Raw genomic sequence first — 23,156 nt, 5'->3', positions numbered from 1 at the left:
TTAGTGGTTGGATTTCATCCCTTACTGGTCTCAACCAAAGTATTCCCGTTGGAATCATGATGATAATCATAGCGGCACTTTTTACAGCATCAGCAGTCATCTCGCTAGTTATGTTTAAAAAGGTAAGTGAATTTTACATCTGTAAATTTATATAATTTTCTGTTTACTTTCCATTTTCCCATTTTGCTCTTGATTCATTATAACCTCCGGCTGTTTTGTTGTTCTTAGGCAAGTATGCTCTCTGAGGATTAAGCTTTTTACAATTAGAAGTTAAGCATAAAGAAAATTTCATCACATTTTTAACTTCTGTAAAAAGGGAATATTTTAAAATCCTGTTAGTTCAGATCTTCTTTGATGAAGAGTCTACCTCATTTAAAATATTTTGGAATTTAAGAAAATATGTATTTGGGACATCTGAGTGGCTCAGTGGTTGAGCCTCTGCCTTCAACTCAGGGTGTGATCCTGGGGTCCAGGAATTGAGTACTGTCATCAGGTTCCCCACAGAGAGCCTGCTTCTTCCTCTGCCTGTGTCTCTGCCTCTCTCTCTGTGTCTTTCATGAATAAATGAAATATTTTAAAAAATATGTTCTTAAATGTTTTTAAAAAATTTCTTTTTTTTAATATAAAGTATATTATCCTGATTAATACATAGAAGTAAAATTGTGTGGAATGTGTGTTTTGCATGTATTTAAAATTGAAAAGCATGAATTACAAGTATAAAGTAAGCTGGTGACAGGTTTGGGCTGGATTATAACATGAATTAATTTTTAGTGACTGCCCAATTATCTTATCTATACTTCTCTCTATAAAATTCCCATGGCTATTTTTATAGCCTTAAAAAAATTATTACATAGAGTGAGAGAGAAATCAGTGGTTTTATTTGTTTATATAAAGTTTTATTGTATCTTGGATACGTATTTTTGATATTCCACATGTGTTCAAACATGTAGATTCTACATGATATAGAAACCCTGGGAATAACCTCTCTGCTTTAAGATGATAAAGATTTTTTGGTGGGTCTCATTTTAAAGAAGATAATTCCTTAGAACAGTTTTCTCTTTGTTTTTTACTGTCTGGTAATTTGAGAATATGTACAAAGAATACTTAGAATAATTTTTTTTTTTACTTAGAATAATTATGCCTTATATTTAAGAACACTTTGCACTCCTGAAATATTTTACTTACACTTTTGTCTTTTATTCTTCTCAAAACTGTGAAGCCTAGGCTGTGTTCTTTCTGCCCATATTTTGCTATTCATTTTCTCTCTTTTAAAAGCTTTTATTTCTTTTCTGAACTACACACACGTACTATCAAAACTCAGCCTCCGAAAGTTACTAAATTCTGTAGCCTTTTGCAATTACCTTTTTTTCTTGAACTCTGCAGTCTTCGATATTACAATTGGCTCCTTTTCCTCAGACTTTGTAATTGTCTTCTGATTCTCCTGCCTTTGAGGCTGTTCTTTCTCCCTCATTTCTTTGTCCAGCTCCTAAGTATAGGTCTTCTAAATGCAATCAACTCTCTGCTTTTTGTGCCATATAATCTTTTTCTTTGGAGATGTTAGTATCTTCCATTTTTTGAGGGTTCCTTCTCTTCTCTGTTGTGGGTAACCTAGAATGTTGGAGTTGGAAGACATAATGCTTTGTATAAAAATCAACTTGCTGGCTTACCTAAGCACCTAAGGTGAGTGTTTAGATCTCCAGTTGATTGGTATCATCATCTCGCAGTAATGCATTAGCGACTCATCAGTTTCTTCTCAAAACTAGCTCTTCTTCCAGAAGTTCTGATTCATAGTCAAGAAACATTAATTAAGACCACATAATACATGATTTCATTTATATGAAGTGTCCAAAACAGGCAAATCTATAGAGATAGAAAGTAGATTGGCGGTTGCCTTCGCCGAGAGGTAGGGCAGAGAAGGATTGCTAATGGTCATAAAATTTCTTTTTGGGGTGACGAAAATTTCTAAAATTAGATTTATACATGATATACTCACAACACTATGAATAAATATTAAACCCCCCTTAATTCTACACTTTAAAAGAGTAAATTGTATATTATGCAAATTTTTATCTCAGGGAAGCTGTTTTTTAAAAAGGAACATTTATTAAGTCCCTACTATAAATTTGGTAATGCTAAGTATTTTCTCATGATTCCGTTTAAATTTATGTCAGCACTTTGACTGCTTTTGATACTTTTTTTTTTTTAAGATTTTATTTATTTATGAGAGACACAGAGAAAAGCAGAGACATAGGCAAAGGGAGAGGCAGGCTCCATGCAGGGAGCCTGATGTGGGACTCGATCCCAGGACTCCAGGATCATGCCCTGGGCTGAAGGCAGATGCTCAACCGCTGATCCACCCAGGCGTCCCAGTTTTGATACTTTTTAAGTCACTTTCCTAGATACTTTTTTGAATCTTTTTCATCTTTTCTTCTTTTTGATTCCCGGCCTTAACTAGCCCAGAAATTTTTTTCAGGTCACTCAGACTCCCAACTTCCTTCAGTTTTATATGTAGTTACTATCTTAATCTAAAAAATAAAAAAAACAAAAAACCAAACCCAACACTGAAGATTTTTGAAGTGGACTGGGTTGGGAATGGGATTTTAGTAGTTGTACGAAATAGGGCTAGTGTTGACCTTTTACTGCTTCTGGATCCAGACTTTTTCCTCTAGTCAAACTGTATTTCTCAGTTTCTTTATATGTATTACATACATTCCTTTGTTCCAGTTTATGTTCATCCTGTGCTTCTTGACTCCTAGGTTGTTTCATCTTTTATGTCAATTGAAGACCTGCTAGTGTTCTTTCAAGATCTAGCTCAAGTCTTCATGTCTCTTTCACAGAATCTTTCTCATTACCCATGTGTTAGGTCATTCTTTTTTTTTTTTTCTTGGGGAATTTATTGTAGGTATTACTCACTGCAGCATTGGGACACAGGCCACTTTATATACCTTACATTCTGGGTACTCAACTTGTTAAAGTTCCTCTGGGTGAACATGACTTTTAGCATTGGAATTAGAAGAGCAAGAACTTTGGAACCATACACTCAGATTGAAATTCTGGCTCCTTGACTTAGAGCTTTGTGAGCTGAGGCAGGCTTTTGTAACCACTCAGGTTCAGTGTCATCACCTATCCTCTAAGCCCCATTAGAGCAGAGACCTAGTCTGCTTTTTTTCGGGTTGTGTTTCTTACATCTGGAACAGTGACTGACAGTGTAGTCACTGTATGTGATAGGCACTCAAAGTATTTGTTGAATGTAGGAAGAAATGGGACTGGTAACTACTTCCATAGTGTTGAGAAGAGGATTAAGTGAAACAGGGAACATGAGTTGCACAGCACAGGGCTTTCTCAATTAAAATTAACTTTTTTTTTTTTTTTTCCTGATCTTCTTGACCCCTTTATCAGTTTATATTGCAGGGTCTGACTTAGTGTCTACTTTTGTTTAGTAAATGCCTGTATCAATCAATGTTGTACCAGGGAAACAGAACAAAGAGATTTATTGACAGGAATTGGCTTATGTGGTTGTGGGGGCTTGCTAGGTTAGTCTGAAATCCATAGGGTAGACAGTCAGGGAAGGTTGGAAAATCTCAACCAGAAGCTGAAGTTCTAGTTGCAGGTGGGAGTTTTCTTCTTCCTCAGAGAAACCTTAGTTCTATTCTTAAGTCTTTCAACTGATCGGATCAGGCCTACCTAGATAACTCAGAACACTTTGATTTTCTTAAAGTCAACTGATTAGTAATCACATGCACAAAATACCATCTCAGCACACCTAGATTAGTGTTTGATTGATAACCGAAGACCATAGCTAGCCAAAGAAACCTGACTGTGACAACATTTCTTTGGACATTGCTTTAATTATTCCCTAAGTTCAGAATACAGTAGAGGGTTTTGTGATATGTTGCAGATTCCATTCATTTGTTAACCATTTATGATGATGAGTTATGTGTCAAGTACTGCACTATGAGTTCAAAGAGCTCACTTTTGGTGTGACGGAGAAACAAGTGATTAGGTACCACAATTTACTGACTTAGTGGCTATTTATAGGGACAAGTATAGAGATCATAGAGGAGGGACACTTAAGTTTTGGAGATCTTGTTAGTAGTGAGGTTTTTAAAAGTATTATCTTAACTCCAGTTCATCATGGTATCTTAGCTATCTAAGTAAAGGAATTGGGAGAAGGGAGAGGGTAAGTAGATACCATGTAGCAGGGGTGCCTTTTTTATATTTAGTTGCAGAAATTAACTATATTCAGGGATTTAAAAGTAGCTCAGTATAGACGGGAAATAAACCTGGTACGTGAATTGGGGGGGGGAATGTGGGGTGTTGTTTGTGGAGGACAGGGAAAGAGGAGGCTGCACACATAAGATATATTCTGCAGGATCTTGTAAGCTGGGAAAACTTGTTAAGAAGTTTGGATCTTCTCCAGAGTGGTGGTGAGCCATAGAAGAAGTTTCAAGAGGAAAGTAATGGAATTGATCAATTCGAGTTTTAGAAAGACTATTTTCTCTCTCTCTCTCTCTCTCTTTTTCTTTGTATATATTTTTATTGGGAGTTCCATTTGTCAACATATAGCATAACACCCAGTGCTCATCTCATCAGTTGCTCCTCTCAGTGCCCGTCACCCAGTCACCCCATCCCCCCGCCTGCCTCGCTTTCCACTACCCCTTGTTTGTTTCCCAGAGTTAGGAGTCTCTCATGTTCTGTCTCCCTCTCTGATATTTCCCACTCATTTTCTCTCCTTTCCCCTTTAATCCCTTTCACTATTTTTTATATTCCCCAAATGAATGAGACCATACAATGTTTGTCCTTCTCCGATTGACTTAACTTCACTCAGCATAATACCCTCCAGGTCCATCCACGTCGAAGCAAATAGTTCGAAGCAAATAGTGGGTGGGTATTTATTGTTTCTGATGGCTGAGTAATATTCCATTGTATACATAGACCACATCTACTTTATCCATTCATCTGTCAGTGGACACCGAGGCTCCTTCCACAGTTTGGCTATTGTGGACATTGCTGCTATAAACATTGGGGTGCGGGTGTCCTGGCATTTCACCGCATCTATATCTTTGGGGTAAATCTCCAGCAGTGCAATTGCTGGGTCGTAGGACAGTTCTATTTTTAACTCCTTGAGGAACCTCCACACAGTTTTCCAGAGTGACTGCACCAGTTCACATTCCCACCAACAGTGCAAGAGGGTTCCCTTTTCTCCACATCCTCTCCAACAGTTGTTTCCTGCCTTGTTAATTTTCACCCTTCTCACTGGTGTGAGGTGGGATCTCATTGTGGTTTTGATTTGTATTTCCCTGATGGCAAGTGATGCGGAGCATTTTCTCATGTGCTTGTTGGCCATGTCTGTGTCTTCCTCTGTGAGATTTCTGTTCATGTCTTCTGCCCATTTCATGATTGGATTGTTTGTTTCTTTGCTGTTGAGTTTAATAAGTTCTTTATAGATCTTGGATACTAGCCCTTTATCTGATAGGTCATTTGCAAGTATCTTCTCCCTTTCTGTAGGTTGTCTTTTAGGTTTGTTGACTGTTTCTTTTGCTGTGCAGAAGCTTTTGATCTTGATGAAGTCCCAGTAATTCATTTTTGCTTTTGTTTCCCTTGCCTTCCTAGATGTATCTTGCAAGAAGTTGCTGTGGCCAAGGTCAAAAAGGGTGTTGCCTGTATTCTCCTCTAGGATTTTGATGGATTCTTGTCTCACATTTAGAGCTTTCATCCATTTTGAGTTTATCTTTGTGTGTGGTGTAAGAGAATGTAAGAGAATGGTCTAGTTCTTCTGCACGTGGCTGTCCAATTTTCCCAGCACCATTTATTGAAAAGACTGACCTTTTTCCAGTGGATAGTCTTTCCTGCTTTGTCGAATATTAGTTGACCATAGAGTTGAGGGTCCATTTCTGGGTTCTCTATTCTGTTCCATTGATCGGTGTGTCTGTTTTTGTGCCAGTACCACACTGTCTTGATGATCACAGCTTTGTAGTACAACTTGAAATCTGGCATTGTGATGCTCCCAGCTCTGGTTTTCTTTATTAATATTCCCCTGGCTATTTGGGGTCTTTTCTGATTCCACACAAATCTTAAGATGATTTGTTCCAACTCTCTGAAGAAAGTCCATGGTATTTCAATAGGGATTGCTTTAAATGTGTAAATTTCCCTGGATAGCATTGACATTTTCACAATATTAATTCTTCCAATCCATGAGCATGGAATATTTTTCCATCTCTTTGTGTCTTCCTCAATTTCTAGAAAGACTATTCTCAAATAGATTGGGCATTTGTGGGGCAGGATATATGGTACTGGAAGAAAAGAAGCCTGGAAGACAAGGTAGGAAGTTGGTGAGTCATGGTGGTGGCCAGAACTAATGAAGTAGCAGTGTGAAGTAACTATAGTCAAGGGAAAATGAGCAGTTAGTGATTGATTGGACCTGGGCCTGTAAGTGTAGGTTGAGGGAAGACTCAAGGAAGACACGAAGGCTTTTTCGATGGTGGGTCATTCAGGAAGAGAGTACAAGAAGAAGGAAAGATATATGGGCATCAGGGCACCTGTCTGATTCAATTGTTAGGGCATGTGACAATAACAGGGTCGTGAGTTCAAGTTCCACATTAGGTGGAAGCCTATATAAATACATAAATATTTTATATATTTAGGAGATATATGGGCATCAATTTCTTTTTTTTTTTAAGATTTTATTTATTCATGAGACACACACACAGAGAGAGAGAGAGAGAGAGAGAGAGAGAGAGGGGCAGAGACACAGGCAGAGGAAGAAGCAGGCTTTATGCAGGGAGCCTGATGCGGGACTCAATTCCAGGTCTCCAGGATCAGGCCCTGGGTGGAAGGCGGCGCTAAACCGCTGAGCCACCCGGGCTGCCCATCAATTTATTTTCAACATTGAATCCAGGAGGTTTAAAATAACATTGGGGCACCAAAGTATAAACACACGGTAAGCTTTGGATGTTTAAGTTGGGGGCAAAGGAAAGAGCTTTAGGTGGGATTTCTAGACTTGGAAAGTAATGACTTCTTGATGTAAATGAAGCCTAGATAGTGGCTAAGGTAGTGAGACCAGGTTAGAACACACTGCACATCTGCTGAGGAAAGAATGTGGAGGGAATTTTAACCAGTGGCGATGGTGGAGTATGTGGCACAGACGATTAATACAGTCTGAGTGTGGAGAAAGTGTTTATTCTGCAGCTGCTATGTGCAGCACTCCAAAGTCTTTGACCTGTAGCTTTGCCCCCAATACTTAATTCTTTAAGATCCAGCCCATTAAAGGAAAATTTTTAGTTGTGCTGATTGTATGCCAGGGCATTCAAAAGAAATACGATTGTTTCCCAAATAAATACATTAATATGGGAATTGTGCTGCATACTCCACTTTGGTTGACATTATTATCATTATTATTTATTATTATTCTTATTTTGCCCCATAATTGAAGAAGTAACCAGTTAACTACTTTTATATGTGTTCACTGTTGATCAATGCAACACAAGTCCCTGAGCTTCTCAGAATCTCATATTCTAGTGAAATAGGAATTTAGATGAGATGATTTTCTGTATAATTTTATGAAGTACAATTCATGGGGATAATATAGGCTCAAATATAATTTTGGCTCACATTTCATACTTGTAGTGTAAAGGATTTCTCTTACTGTGGATAGAAATTGAGATCCAGTAAAAATGTCTAATTTTTAATTTTCTTTTCTACGCTTGCTTAAAACTGGCTTTCCTCTGTGTGTATGTAGCCATAGTTGCTAACCACTAGGGGTCAGGCTCTTCATAAACAGTTAATGCCCTCCAAAAGTTCCCAATGCACATTTCTTGCCTCTAGAATATTGTCACATGTTTTCAGACTATTCTGTCTCCAGCCCAGCTAAACATGCTCGGTGGTATATATTTATTTAAATTATAATGAATACAATTTTTAAGAATTCTTTTGGCATTCTGAAGCCTTGCATAATTGAGTAAGTAATCATTGCTATATAAAGTGCCCAGTAAATGCTATGGTGTATCTCTGTTTCCTCCTAGTGTCACTTTATAAATGAAATTTGGAAAATTGAAATCTAAGAATATCTATTTCTTCACAGATAAGGGAACAGTTCAGCTCTTGCCTTTCACAGATAGATTTCTTAAGCTTTCACTTAGGTTGTTTCTAAAAGTTTTTTTTTTTTTAAGGTCTTCTTTTTATAGTAAACAAATATAATTGAGTAAATTTTGGACTGAGGGGGAAGTATTTTCAATGGATCATACCAGAGGAATCCAAAAATTTCTTTCTTTTAGTTGGTACTGGTATAGGAGTCAGAATAACTTAGTATGGAAGAGATAGATGATATACAATTTGTATTCCTTTTCAGGACTTTCGTTTTTTAAAGATTTTATTCATTTACTCATGACAGAGAGAGAGAGAGAGGCAGGCAGAGACACAGGCAGAGGGAGAAGCGAGCTCCATGCAGGGAGCCCGACGACTATCCCAGGTCTCCAGGGTCAGGCCCTGGGCCGAAGGTGGCGCTAAACTACTGAGTCACCGGGGCTGCCCTAGGACTTACTTTTGAATGATTATTTTTCCCATTAAATTTAAAAACTGTTCATAGACATTTGTGTTCACAGTAATAAAGTAATTAATAACGTAGTTTTTTAAGCATTGCAAGAGAATTTTAGAAGAAAACTTATTTCAGGGGCACCTGGGTGCATCAGTCAGTTAAGCATCTGCTTTCAGCTCTTGTGATCCCAGCTGAGTTGACTTCCTCCTCTGCCCCTGCCCCTACTTGTGCTTTCTCTCTTCACTGTCCCTGTCTCTCTCAATCCCTCTCTCAAATAGATAAATACAGTCTTAAAAAAAAGAAAAAAAAACTGATTTCACTTTTAAAAAAAACAAGTTTCCTTAAATGATTGAAATTTTTTGAAAATGACAGTATATCCATTCTGGAAATACTTTTGTGTGAGAGTACAGAACTTGGGTGTATGAACCAGAATAATGACAAGTCTCATTGATTAGTTAAATTGGTGTTTTGTAGTAAATGCTTTGTGAACGTATCCTCTTATATTTAAGTAATAGTGTTCTTTAGATTGAAAGTGATACTTTCACTTTTTTTGAAAATGCTCTTTCTTTCTTTCTTTCTTTCTTTCTTTCTTTCTTTCTTTCTTTCTTTCTTTCTTTCTTTCTGCTTTATTTGGATCTGGGACAGGATGCTAGTAACTTTTTTTTTTTATAGTCACAAATAGTATGCTTACTTTGTCTCTCGATCTCTTTCTCTGAATCATCCAGCACTACAATTTTCCTGATTATGAATCAATTTCATATGATTCACATTGCCTGCATTAAATGTGGGTCCACATGCTTGTTTTCTTCATTCAGAGGACACACAGTAGGCACAGTAATATTTTTGAGACCCTAGAAAAATTGGCACTCTGAGCAAGTATTTTATACCGTCCTCAAGTGGTATTCTTAGTATGTTCATTTTTTTCTGCCTGCCCCCTACTTTTATTTTGTTATTCTTTTCTGTAAGTACTAAGCTACTTAATACATCCCAAATCAAGATTAATATGTCTAAATTATTGTAAATCATCTTTACTTAGGCATGTTCAAATTTGTTAGCTCTGGTAGTATTTATAATGCCGTACACATTTTTATCTAATCTTTATATGTTCATTTTTGACAACTTATGTTGAGTGATAATCATATGTAATTTATCCATTTTAAGCACGCAGTTCATTGTTTTTGATATTACATTATTTTTTCAAATTGTGGCAAAATATATATAAAATTTGCCATTTTAATCATTTTTAAGTATACAATTCAGTGGCATTAATTATATTCACACTGTTATGTAACTGTAACCATTATTTCCCAAACTTTATCATGTCAAGCAGCACTCTGCAGTCATATAGCAATAGCTCTCCATTTCCCCCTACACCCTGGGTGCTTGGCAAGCTCTAATCTACTTTCTGCCCCCAATGAATTTGCCTATTATAGATATTCCATATAAGTGGAATTTTTGGATATTTTCCTTTTGTGTCTGGATTATTTCACTTAGCATAAAGTTTTTAGGGTTCATCTATGTTGTATGAATCAGAATTTCACTCTTTTTTATAGCTAAATATTCTGCACGTATATATTATATTGCTTTTATTAATCTGTGGATGGTACTTGGGTTGTTTCTACCTTTTGGCTATTGTAAATAATGCTACGCTGAGTATTGGTATACAAGAGCCTGTGCTAGTCCCTTTGCTTTGAATTCTTTTGGGTATATACTTAAGACGAATTGCTTGGTAGTCAAATGGTAATTCTATGTTTAGTTTTTTGAGAAACTACCAAACTTTTCTACAGTGGCCATACTGTTTTGCATCCCAATCAGCAATATAGCAATATTCCATAGTATATGGAAACATATACTATATTTTCCATAGTATATTTCATACCATCCTAGTAGGTGTAAAATATACTATGATCACTTTTAATTTTTAGTTTTTTTCCAAAACTGAAATTACTTCAATATGGTACATATGATTACATAAAAATTCAGTTTTCACAAATAAATTATACTATCTTCTAAACTTACTCATTACAGTTATTTATATCTAATCATCTGTATAAAATCATATATATATTAATATATACTTAAATCATAGAGAGAGCACTCAACATTGAAACTTACAATCAATGAAATAAATATAAATAAGGAGTTAATAAATAAGCATAGTCATATTTTTAAACAGTATGTTGAGGACATTAAAAATTTTTGTTCTAAATACTTTTTACTTTTTATTAACTGAATTATAGTTGACATACAGTATTATATTAGTTTCAGGTGTACAAATAGTGATTTGACATTTGTAAACATTAGGGGGCTCCTGGGTGGCTCAGTTGGTTAAATATTGAACTCTTGATTTTGGCTTAGGTCATGATTTTCAGGGTTGTGAGGTTGAGCCCCCCACACTGGGCTCCGAACTGGATGTGATGCCTACTTAAGATTTCTTCCATGGAGATCCCTGGGTGGCTCAGCAGTTAAGCTCCTGCCTTTGGCCCAGGGCATGATCCTGGAGTCCCCCGTGAGATTGAGTCCTGCATCGGGGTCTCTGCATGGAGCCTGCTTTTCCCTCTGCCTGTGTCTCTGCCTCTCTCTCTCTCCATGTCTCTCATGAATAAATAAATAAAGTCTTTTTTAAAAAAAGGTAAATAAACATTATGAAGTACTTTCCATGATAAGTATCGTTACCCTCTGTCAGCATACAAAGTTACACATACTTATTTTGTGACTGGAAATTTGTACCCTTAATCCCCTTCATGTATTTTGCCCATCCTTTCACTTCTGTACCACCTCTCCCAGGACCCCGGCAACCATCAATTTGTTCTCTGTATTTATGAGTCTCTGTTTTTTTGTTGTTGTTTGCTCATGTATTTTGTTTTTTAGATTCTGCATGTAAGTGAAATCATATGGCATTTGTCTTTCTCTGACTTAATTCACTTAGCATAATACCTTCTGGGTTCATCCATGTTGTTGAAAATGGCAAGATTGCAATCTTCTCTTGGCTGAGTAATACTACATTGTGTGTGTATATATATATATATATATATATATATCTCACATCTTTATTCATTTATCAGCAGATACTTAGATTTCTTTTATATCTTGGCTATTGTAAATAATATGCAACAAACATAGGCATGCATATATATCTTTTCAAATTTTGGGGTAAACAACCAGAAGTGGAATGACTGTCGTATCATACGGTACTTCTATTTTTAGTTTTTTGAGGAATCTCCATACTGTTTTCCGTAGTTGTTATACCAGTTTACATGCCTACCAACAGCGCAGGAAGGTTCCCTTTTCCCCACATTTTTGCCAACGCTTGTTATGTCTTGTCTTTTTGAGGATAGCCATTTTGACTGGTGTGAAGTGGTATCTCATTGTGGTTTTGATTTGCATTTCCCTGATGATTAGTGATATTGAACATTTTTTCACATAGCTGTTGGCTATTTGTATGTTGTTTTTGGGAAAATGTCTATTCAAGTTCTTCCCATTTTTTAATTGTTATTTGTTTTTTTTTTTTAATTTTTATTTATTTATGATAGTCACACAGAGAGAGAGAGAGAGAGAGAGAGAGAGAGAGGCAGAGACATAGGCAGAGGGAGAAGCAGGCTCCATGCACTGGGAGCCCGACGTGGGATTCGATCCCGGGTCTCCAGGATCGCGCCCTGGGCCAAAGGCAGGCACCAAACCGCCGCGCCACCCAGGGATCCCTGTTATTTGGTTTTTTAAGTTGTATTGATTCTTTATATATTTTGGATATTAGGCTCTTATCATTTGTATCACTTGCACATATCTTCTCCCATTCAGTATGTATTACCTTTTCATTTAGTTGATGGTTTCCTTCATTGGCAAAAAGCTTTTTAGTTTGATGTAGTCCCAGTTGTTTATTTTTGCTTTGCTTTTGTTACACTTGTATGAGGAGATATATCCAAAAAAATATAGCTAAGATTAATGTCCAAGAGTTTACTGCCTATGTTTTCTTTTAGGAGTTTTATGGCTTCACGTCTTACATTATGTGTTTAATCTATTTTGAATTTATTTTTATGTATGGTCTAAGAAAGTGGTCCAGTTTCATTCTTATGCATATAGCTGCCCAGTTTTCCCAGTACCATTTATTGAAGAGAAGGTCTTTCCCTCACTGTATATTCTTAACCTCCTTTGTCACCGATTAATTAAGCGTATAAGAATGGGTTTATTTCTAGGCTCTGTATGATGTTCCATTCTGTGTGTCTCTCTTTGTGCCAGTATTGTACTGTTTTGATTACCATAGCTTTGTAGTAGAGCTTGAATCTGGAATTGTGATACTCGGCTTTGTTGTTCTTTGTCAAGATTGCTTTGGCTATTTGGGGTCTTTTGTGGTTCTGTATAAATTTTAGGATTATTCTAGTTTTCTGAAAAATTCTGAGATTGCATTAAATCTGTAAATTACTTTGGAAAGTTTGAGCATTTTAACAATATTCTTTGACTCCATGAGCATGATATATCTTTCCATTAGTTTGTATCATAATCAGTTCATTTCATCAGTGTTTTATAGTTTTCATTATATGGGTCTTTTACTTCCTTGGTTAAGTTTATTCCTAGGTATTTCTTCTTCTTTTTTTTTGATGTATTTGTAAATGGGATTACTTTCATAATTCTCTTTCTTCTAGTTTATTGTTAGTGTATAGATTTCTGTATATTAATTTTCTGTCTTGCAACTTTACCGAATTCAGTTTTTTTTGACGGAATCTTTAGGAATATTATCATGTTATCTGTGAATAGTGACAGAGTTAACTTCTTCCTTACCGATGTGGATGCCTTTTGTTTTTCCTTGTCTGATTTTTGTGACTAAGACTTTCAGTACCATGTTGAATAAAAAAGGCAGGAGTGGACATTCTTGTCTTGTTCCTCATCTTAGAGGAAAAGCTTTCACTTTTTCATCACTGAGTATGTTAGCTGAGGGTTTGTCATATATGGACTTTATCATGTTGAAGTATGCTTTCTCTTTACCCACTTTGTTGAGAGTTTTTATCATGAATGATGCTGAATTTTGTGAAGTGACTTTTCTACCTCTATTGAGATGATGATGTGATTCTTATTCATTTTGCTAATCTGGTGTATCATGTTGATTGATTTGAAGACCTTGAACCATCTTTCATCTCTAGAATAAATCTCACTTGATCATGGTGAATAATCCTTTTAATGTATTGTTGAATTTGGTTTGCTAATTATTTTGAGGATTGTTGCATATGTGTTCATCAGGGATATTGGCCTGGAATTTCTTTCTTTTCTTTTCTTTTCTTTTCTTTTCTTTTCTTTTCTTTTCTTTCTTTTCTTTTCTTTTCTTTCTTTTTTCTTTTCTTTTCTTTCTATCTTCTTTTCTTTCCTTCCTTCCTTCCTTCCTTCTTTCCTTCCTTTCTTCTTTCTTTCCTCCTTCCTTCCTTCCTTCCTTCCTTCCTTCCTTCCTTCTTTCCTATCCTTCTTTCTTTTCTTTTCTTTTCTTTTCTTTTCTTTTCTTTTCTTTTCTTTTCTTTTCTTTTCTTTCTTTTTTTTCTTTTTCTTTTTCTTTTTCTTTTTCTTTTTCTTTTTCTCTTTCTTTCTTTCTTTCTTTCTTTCTTTCTTTCTTTCTTCTTTCTTTGCAGTGTCTTTGTTTGGGATACTAAATGAGTAATGCTGGCCCCATAGAATGAATGTGGAAGCATTTCTTCTCAATATTTTGGACTAGTTTGAGAAGAATAGGTATTAATTAGCTCTTCTTTAAATGTTTGGTAAAACTCACCAGTGAAGCCACCCAGTCCTCAACTTTTGTTCGTTGGGAGTTTTTTGTATTAATGATTCAGTTTCCTTACTAGTAATTAGTTTGTTCAGATTTTCTATTTATTCCTGATTTAGTCTTGGAAGGTTTGTATGTTTTTAAGAATTTATCCATTTCATCTGGGTTGTCCAGGTTGTTGATATATAATTTTTCATAGTAGTCTCTTGTAATCTTTTGTATTTCTATAGTGTTGGATATAATTTGTTCTTTTTTATTTCGGATTTTGAGTCCTCTTTTTTTTTGCTTGATGTATCTGTAAAGATTTATCTATCAATTTTGTTTATCTTTTAAAAGAACTGGTTTTTAGTTTCATTAATTTTTTTTTCTGTTTTTGTCTCTATTTTGTCTATTTCCATTATGATCTTTATTATGTCTTTGCTTCTACTTACAGTGGGTGTTGTTTGGTTAGTTTTTAGTACCTTTAGGTGTAAGGTTAGATTGTTTGAGATTATTCTAGTTTCCTGGAGGTTGCTTGTATTGCTTTAAACTTTTTTCTGAGGTCGTCTTTTGCTTTGTCTCAAGATTTTGAACTGTCGGGTTTCCATTTTCATTTGTCTAAATGTATTTTTTTCCCCCTCTCTGATGCCTTTGTTGACACATTGGTTGTTTGGTAACCTCTTGTTTAGCCTCTTTGTATTTGTGTTTTTGTCTAGTTTTTTCCTTGTAATTGATTTTAGTTTAATACCATTGTGGTCAGGAAAGATACTCGATATAATTTTAGTCTTCTTAAATTTATGGAGTTTTATGGCTTAGTATGTGATCTGTCCTGGACAGTGTTCCATGTGTAGTATTTTATTTTATTTTATTTTATTTTATTTTATTTTATTTTATTTTATTTTAATTTTATTTTATTATTTTATTTTATTATTTTATTTTATTTATTTATTTATTTTATTTTATTATTTTATTTTCCATGTGTAGTTTAAAAGAATGTGTGTTCTGCTGTTTTTGATGTGGTGTTCTGTGTATATCTATTAAGTCCATTTAGCCTAATGTGTCCTTCAAAGCCACTCCTTCCTTGATTGATTGATTTTCTGCCTGAATGATCCTATCTGTTGATGTCAGTTTAAAGTTCCCTGGTTATGTTCACTTTTGAAACAACCTGTAAAGTAATTATAAACTAAGCAATTTACTTTGTTACACAGATACAGTCTGCTAGAGCATTTGGGCCATTTGTTTAATCCCTGCAGCCCGGGTGGCTCAGTGGTTTAGTACCTGCCTTCAGCCTAGGGCATGATCCTGGAGACCTGGGATAGAGTCCCACGTTGGGCTCACTGAATAAAAATATATGTATATATGGAATGGATCCCAAGCAGGGATAAAAAAAAAACTTTTTTTTAAATTTTACTTATTTATTCATGAGAGACACCGAGAGGAAGAAAGGCAGAGATGCAGGCAGAGGGAGAAGCAGGCTCCATGCAGGGAGCCCGACGTCTCCAGGATCACGCCCTGGGCTGAAGGCAGGCGCTAAACCCGCTGAGCCACCCAGGGATCCCAGGGATCCAAAAAAAAAAAAAGAAAAAAATCCCTAATAGATAAACAATTAATTATATAGTGGCTTCTACGACAAGTCACTATGCCCTATTGTTGTTGTTTTAAAGTAAGCTCTACACCCAGTGTGGAGCTTGAACTCATGATCCCAAGATTAAAAGTTGCATGCTCGGGCAGCCCGGGTGGCTCAGCGGTTTAGTGCCACCTTTAGCCCAGGGCCTGACCTGGAGACCCAGGATCGAGTCCTGTGTCGAGCTCCCTGCATGGAGCCTGCTTCTCCCTCTGCCTGTGTCTCTGCCTCTCTATCTGTGTCTCTCATGAATAAATAAATAAAATTAAATTTAAAAAGAGTTAAATATATATATATAAAAAAAGAGTTGCATGCTCTGGGACAGAACAAGACAGGTACCTTAGCAAGTTACTATGTCTATCTAATGGGATATAACAATGAGTGGAAATGTATACCTACAAACCCTACAAATGAAAAAAAGCATGGTATATATCCATAAAAGATGTACAAGGTATTGGAGGTGCTCACAATAGGGAGAGCCACAACTTGGTCAGGCAGAAAGAGGACAGCAGTATATGAGATAGGCCTTGAAAGATGAGTGGGATTTCAATAGTGTGAAACTTGAGTATTAGTCAGGAGGTTACAGAAGAGGTATCTGACCCAGGTCTATAGACAGTTCACAGATGGCTTATAGGAAATGTTTAATTGAAAATGTTAGGCTAAGAGATCCATAAGTTTTTTTTTAAAAAACTCAAAAATCGAAATTTCAAAAATTCATCTTTGTTTTTTTCCCCAGTTTTAAAAAAGTTAAAATAATTTTGGTATAACAGGCATCTTATATTAATAAAAGCATCATTTCTTGAAATTGTATTCTTTAAGCTTTAATGGAAATATATGTTTGGGATTATTTTGTTTAAGTACTGTACCATGGTTCTTTACTTTCCATAGTATATAGTATATAGTTTTTGTGTCATATAACAGCACAGTATACACTGATATATTTTTGAAGATACATTAAGAAAGCAAGATTCCCTCTGGAGCTGTATCTTGGCTGTGACACTTCTACAGTTTTTTAAAAATTAATTTTAATTTTTATTACATTTTACATATTAAATATTTACATAATTCTCATTTGATCCTTAAAAAACTCTGAGAGACAGGGCAACAAATACTTGTTGTAAAGGGGAAGTAAACTTGAGGTTTTTGTTTTTTTTTTTTTTAAGATTTGTTTATTTGAGAGAGAAACAGTGAAAGAGAGAACATGAGAGTGGGGAGGATCAGAGGGAGAAGCAGACTCCTTGGTGAGTGAGGAAACCTGGGGTTTAATCCTGGGACTCTGTGATCATGACCCAAGCCAAAGGCAGATGCCCAACTGACTGAGCCACCCAGGTGTTCTAAACTTGAGGTTTCGAGTGGTGACCAGCTGGGTAGAAAGTAGTGGAGTAAGTAGATACCAAATCTAGTGTTCTTTCTGTGTTGCTCCTAGAACAAAATATTTAGGTTAATGCAGTATTTATAACTGGAAGAGATAGCAAGTATTTAAGCTGTCTACTTTTTAAAAATTGTAATATTTTATCATAAAGCTTTGTCCTTGATTTCATAAGGAATATGAGCTATCAGTAGATACCAATCAAACACAGCAGGGAAATGATGGGCTTTTCAAGATAGTGATACTTAAAATTAGCCTGTCATGTTGGAGCACTGATCAAAGAATCATTCTTTTCACATGGATCTAATGGGTTTCATACAGTATTTGAGCATTATGCACTGAATACATATGTAATCTTTTCCCTCTAGGTGGCTCTCTGAGTCTATATAGATTTGTACTATTGAGTACTGTGTACACACCTACCTTTATTTTGCCTTCCTGCTTTGTGAGACTATGCATTACATTTTAATGTTCAGTTAACCAACATGTGAAAAAGTCATTTTCTCATCATTGTCTCAAAGTATTAAAAGAATTAAATTATGATAGGGCTCTAGTACTAGAAGAATAGAACTTTAGGGTTTACCTAAAGTGTACTTGTTAGCACTCACTTCCTCTCCCTGACCCTTTTACACTTTGTTCCACTATAAAATGGCATTTACTTTCACCACTGTGTTAGAAGAACTCAGGGCTGTTGGAGTATTTTTATCTTCACCCTGGGCAACTCTTCATTCTTTAATGTGGCTTTCTTCCCTAGGCATCTGTGAAAAGTCTCTGGCTTTTTCCGTTTCTCTTTTAATTATTCCTTGTTGTTGTGGGTATCTCTTAAATACTGGTATCTTAACAGTCTTTGGTACTTGACTCTTTTTTTTTCCTCCATGGAAAAAATTTCATTTATGTTAGAGTTGCAGCTACCATTGCTGTGCCATTGCTTTTCAAGTCCGTTTCTTGCCCATTCCTCCGTTGAGCTCCAGACTAAATCTTCAGCTGCCTGCTGTAGCAGGTCTAGAGCAGGTATCCAGTAGACATTTGTGGAATATATGAATATTTAGAACTTAGCATCTCATTTCCCCTCTAAACCAACCTATCTTTTCTATTCTGTCTTCTTGAAACAACTTCCCAGTATCCAAGCTTGACTTAAAAAATCTTTGACACATTCTACTTTTCCTTACTCCATATTTATTCCACAAGTAATCAGTCCTTACCTATAGAGGATTGGGAAGAAGACTGACTTGGGTGCACTGTCCCAATCTTCCAGATCTTCTTTGATTGCATTCAAGGCCGGCTTTATTTAGACCTCATCAAAATGTAGTATAAATTCCCTTTCTATCTCTTCCTCCCTCCCCCTAAGTTTGTAAGCATGTAATAAATAAACATCTAATTTGTTTTATTACTTCTTTTCTCAAATGTGTATTAAATTGGCTGATGTTATGTATTGGTGCACTTCATAGTTTATGCATCTTGAAACTTAGGCTAATAGAGTTATTTTTGAACCTTGCTCTTGCAAACAAATCCCAAAGATTTAAGTGATAAATCAGTGTGGGTGGACAGTTCCCAAAACTTTTCCTTTGTAAATCCTTTAGGACTTGACCATACACAAAAAGTAAAATGGTATATGGAGTGAGAGAGGATAGCAACAGCATCTCTAAGAATATAAATAGTATTTGGTACATTAAATGATAAAATGATAGCATTTGATTATAATAAGGTTAGTGGTTTATATGTAGCCAACATAGAAATAGATAAGGTATTATTCTCTCCGAATTGTCTAAGGTAGTCAATTAATATATCAAAGTCTGAATGTCTCTTCTTATATTTAAACCATTCTCTGTAATAAATAAGTAGGAACAGCAGAAAACATAGCCTTTTGCTTTTGGTTAAGAAGTTTTTACAGTTGGTTTAGCATAAACATAAGTATCTCCTGTGCTTTGGAGATAAAATGGAAGTGTCTTTGTTAGGAAAATATTTAAATACAAAATTGTGTACTGATGTCATGGCTGATGTTCTTGACCTTAGGAATCATGGCTACAGTCTATTTTATCTCTGCGTAAAATTGAGATTAATTGAAGAGTTGCTGAAAATGAATGTATAGATTACCACTTACTTTGTCCCACTTTTTTGTGCCTCCATAGGTACACGGACTATACCGCACAACAGGTGCTAGTTTTGAGAAAGCCCAACAAGAATTTGCAACAGGAGTGATGTCCAACAAAACTGTCCAGACTGCAGCTGCAAATGCAGCTTCAAGTGCAGCAACTAGTGCAGCCCAGAATGCTTTCAAGGGTAACCAGATTTAGAGAACCCTCCAACAATACACTGGTATCTTCTGACTGTACTTTTTCTCCAGTTACTGTATTCTATAAATATTTTTATGTTCAAAACACAGTACACATGGCATGTATATTTCCTGTTCACTTGTGCATGGGCTAAAACCAGAAAAACTTCCTTGTCTTATTATTTACCTAGCAGTTTAATATTTTGGCGCCCCCTGCAGAAAAAAATATCACATGCTAAATAAATATTCTCCATATTTTTTGGGGGATGAATGTTCAGCAAATTATTTCAGTGGTGACACACTGAAATTAATATGATACTTATGATTAAAAATGCATTTAGTACTAGCTGCAGTCTTTCTTTCAAGAATCTTAGACTTAAAGGATTACATATTGGAGCATTAAGATGATACTTCATTCTGTTTTCCACATTTATATTGGAAGAAATAGGCCATCAGGGACTTAGGGGTGTTAAAATTGGCTTGCTTTTTAGCAGTTTTAGTCACCAGTGAAGAGCCTGTGTGCATTTTGTAGTAGATCATGTAAATTTATCCTTTTATTTTTGTTCCTCTTTTTCTTTTTAGAGTAGTTGATATTTTGATATCAATCTCTGATCTTGCATGGGCACCACATTTCTTAAAAGAATTAGTATTTTGGCTTCTGCACTGCTTATGGTTTTAAGATTAGGGAGTTGCTGGTAGAATCAAAGAAGTGGTTTTCTGCAATAGTTTCTTTTACATAAAAATTTATTGGGATGCAATTTGAGAACATAATATGCAGTGCATTATCCAAAAAAGGGTAGATAATCAATGGAATAGAATGTAGTGATGATAATACTGTTGTGTTTTTTTTTTTTAATTTTCAGTATTCGTATCATAGTAGAATATTACTGTATGGAAACTTTGGTATATTCTTGTGGCTACTCATTTTAACTGAATTGAGATTGTGTTTGGCAGCTCTTTTTTGGGGAGTGTGTGTGTAATTTTTAACAGAGGCATTAAAGTCTAGACTAACTCCTTGTCCAAAAAGAACATACAGTATTTCAGGGATTTTTCTTTTAGCCTCTCAGCTGTAGTGGGATTAAAAATAAAAAGACGCTGTTGTTTCACATATACTTGAATCCCTAATGCACTTCAGTCTTTCAATTTTTGAGACAGACTGAATACATTAAAATTTTTCAGCAATAGAAAAAATATTTAACCTGCACCCAGCAAGAAAATACAAATACAGTTAAATGCATTAATTATAAATATAACCACATTAAAATTGTTACTATGCAGCATAGGATTTCATTCTTAAGGTATACTTGGTTTGAAACTTTAAATCATTTTTAATAGTGATTAAATGACCCACAGACATTTGTAAAGTCATTATATACTATGTTTTGGAAGTTGTTAGCTAATTTACGATTGCAGAATAATCAGTGATTTCTTCAAGTTGACTTTAAGTAAGGATAGTCTATTGGATTATATTATTTGAGACTGCAGATCCTTTCTAAAAAGAATCAAATGGGCACATAAATGGTTAAGTCACTTTCATTCTTTTCCCCAAATCTGGAGATAAATGAATTTCATATTGGGGGTGGGATGATGAGTTCTCACTATGAGGGAAGCTTTGGTTCATCTAGATAGTGTTTACATTTGATTTAGTTGGGATTTATTAAAGTAATATACTTGGAAGATATTTCCTTTATTCTGATTAAAATAGGATTTAGAATATGAATTTAAAGCTGTTTTTATGAATATTTCTGATCAGTGATAATCTCCCTACTTTCTCAAACAAATAAGCCAGTTCGTTTTTCAGATTCTATAATCTTACAGAAAATCTGTTTTATCACATTGTGCTTTATGAGTGTGTATTTAACAGACATTCAAAACATTAACCACAAAATACAATACTTATGTTCATCATTAATTTATATTTCAAGTCCATTTCTTTTTTTCTTTCAACTACAAATGAATATAGAGACTTGAAAAATACTGAGATACTTTCCTTCAAGAATAGGAGGGCTTCTCTCTGTCTTGCAGAAATCCCCAAAGGTGGCTTTGTTAAATAGCAAATAATTAAAACCAACAGTACCTTTTTGTGTGTGGGTGGGGAAGATGTTTTAAAATCCAGTTTCTTGGGTTAATACAAGCTTATGAGAGAATTGTTTTTTAAAAACATAAATGTGCATTAAAATGATGGCAATACTAACAGTTTGATAAGGCATAGGGATTTTAAATTCTTAATATTCACTGTTCTTCTAACAATAGTAAATGGTCACATTTTCCAGCAAGAGATTGACATTTGTTAATTTTTTATATTTAATACTAACATGACCCAGTATCACAGTCATGAAATGGTCTTCATTGTTGTAAGCATTCGTGTCCTTTTTCAGTTTGCAATATATTAAGTTGTGGCTGTTTTATTTCAAACTAAAATTTGAACACTGGAAAATGATTGCTCAGTGATTTGTTATTTGGGACTTGGATTATTTATCTAGGGATGTTTGTATATTTTGTCAATGAATAATACTGCGCTGCCATCATAGTGAGCGTCATGGTTCTATATAAATGCTCTCCATCTGTCCCTCTAATGTTGCATGTTTTCAGTGGTTTGGAAGTTTTGTATATTTATTGTATTAACACAGAGTGTCATAAAATAAAATGCTGTTTACTGGATGTTAGTTTGTCTAATTTTAAAAACCTATATTAGCATTTCAGAGTTAGAGATTATGCTGTGGGTTTAATGTATATAGAAATTTCACCTTTGATTTTTAAAGAGTCTGTATAGCTCTATCATGTGCTGAATAAATAAATAATATAAAAGACTTCATTTAAAACTGAGCAGCATAAAATGACATTTTTTTTTTTTTATTAGACCTTTTAGGTGGTGGAACATGAGCTTCCCTCATATATTTTGATCACTTTAAGGTGAAAATATACATACTATCTAGAAGTTTGGGAGGTTCAAACTGGAAACCCTGTTTTGTGGCTCAGGTTTTTCCTTGGGGGTTAAAACGGATGCTCTGTACTAGGATTGTATTGATTAGCTTAGACTTGTGTTCTATTTCTTAACCTAGCTACGTGTCATTGTGTTTTGTGTACCGATGAGAGTACCTATTTGTGTATTGTTGGATTTTTCACTTGGTTATCTAAAGAGGATGTAAAAATCTTAAATGTTCATGGTGAATCTTATTTTAAGAAATACTGTTAAGTTAAATAGGAACAGCATTTAAAATTTTCTGGGTGTTATCTAAAGAGTAAGTAGATTTTAATTGGATATATCTTCTGTAAATCATGTTGAGCTAATATATGATTTACATTTCCAGGGAATCTGTTAAATTGAGTTTGTTAGTTTCTGTAATTTATTTGTACTAGCATAATATTTTTATACTTACTGCTATATCTTTTTCTGAAAATGCTGACATATTAGCATTTAATTTTATGCCTTTATTGGTAAAAATCTATGTTTAGACTGTTCATATGAGAGTTTGTTACAGTTTTGCACATTTTTTCCCCTGTTACAATTACCGTGGCCGTCAGACACCATTTCACTGTATTTCCTTCCATTTTTCCTTTAAGAAAAATGTGTAGAGAGATTTTTTGATTCTATGTGATTGAGACCTTTAGAAGTGAAATAAAAGTAGCTAATGT

At 35.0% G+C, this 23,156-nt stretch overlaps 1 protein-coding gene across 2 annotated transcripts in view; it reads left to right on the top strand.

Moving 5' to 3' along the window:
* Window positions 1-22,342, top strand: part of SCAMP1 (secretory carrier membrane protein 1) — a 117,889-nt gene extending 95,547 nt beyond the window's left edge. For both annotated transcript variants that reach the window (XM_072736941.1, XM_072736942.1), the window contains 2 exons: window positions 5-122; window positions 19,378-22,342. In XM_072736941.1, coding sequence (XP_072593042.1) covers window positions 5-122; window positions 19,378-19,542 — 283 coding nt within the window. In that variant the 3' untranslated portion in view covers window positions 19,543-22,342. The remainder of the gene's footprint in view (window positions 1-4; window positions 123-19,377) is intronic.
* The last annotated feature ends 814 nt before the right edge of the window (window positions 22,343-23,156 follow it).

This window comes from Vulpes vulpes, chromosome 14 (assembly GCF_048418805.1).
Source record: "Vulpes vulpes isolate BD-2025 chromosome 14, VulVul3, whole genome shotgun sequence".
Taxonomy (NCBI): Eukaryota; Metazoa; Chordata; class Mammalia; order Carnivora; family Canidae; genus Vulpes; species Vulpes vulpes.
The sequence above is the reverse complement of the archived record's forward strand: the minus strand, read 5'-3'. Positions and strand labels throughout refer to the sequence as shown.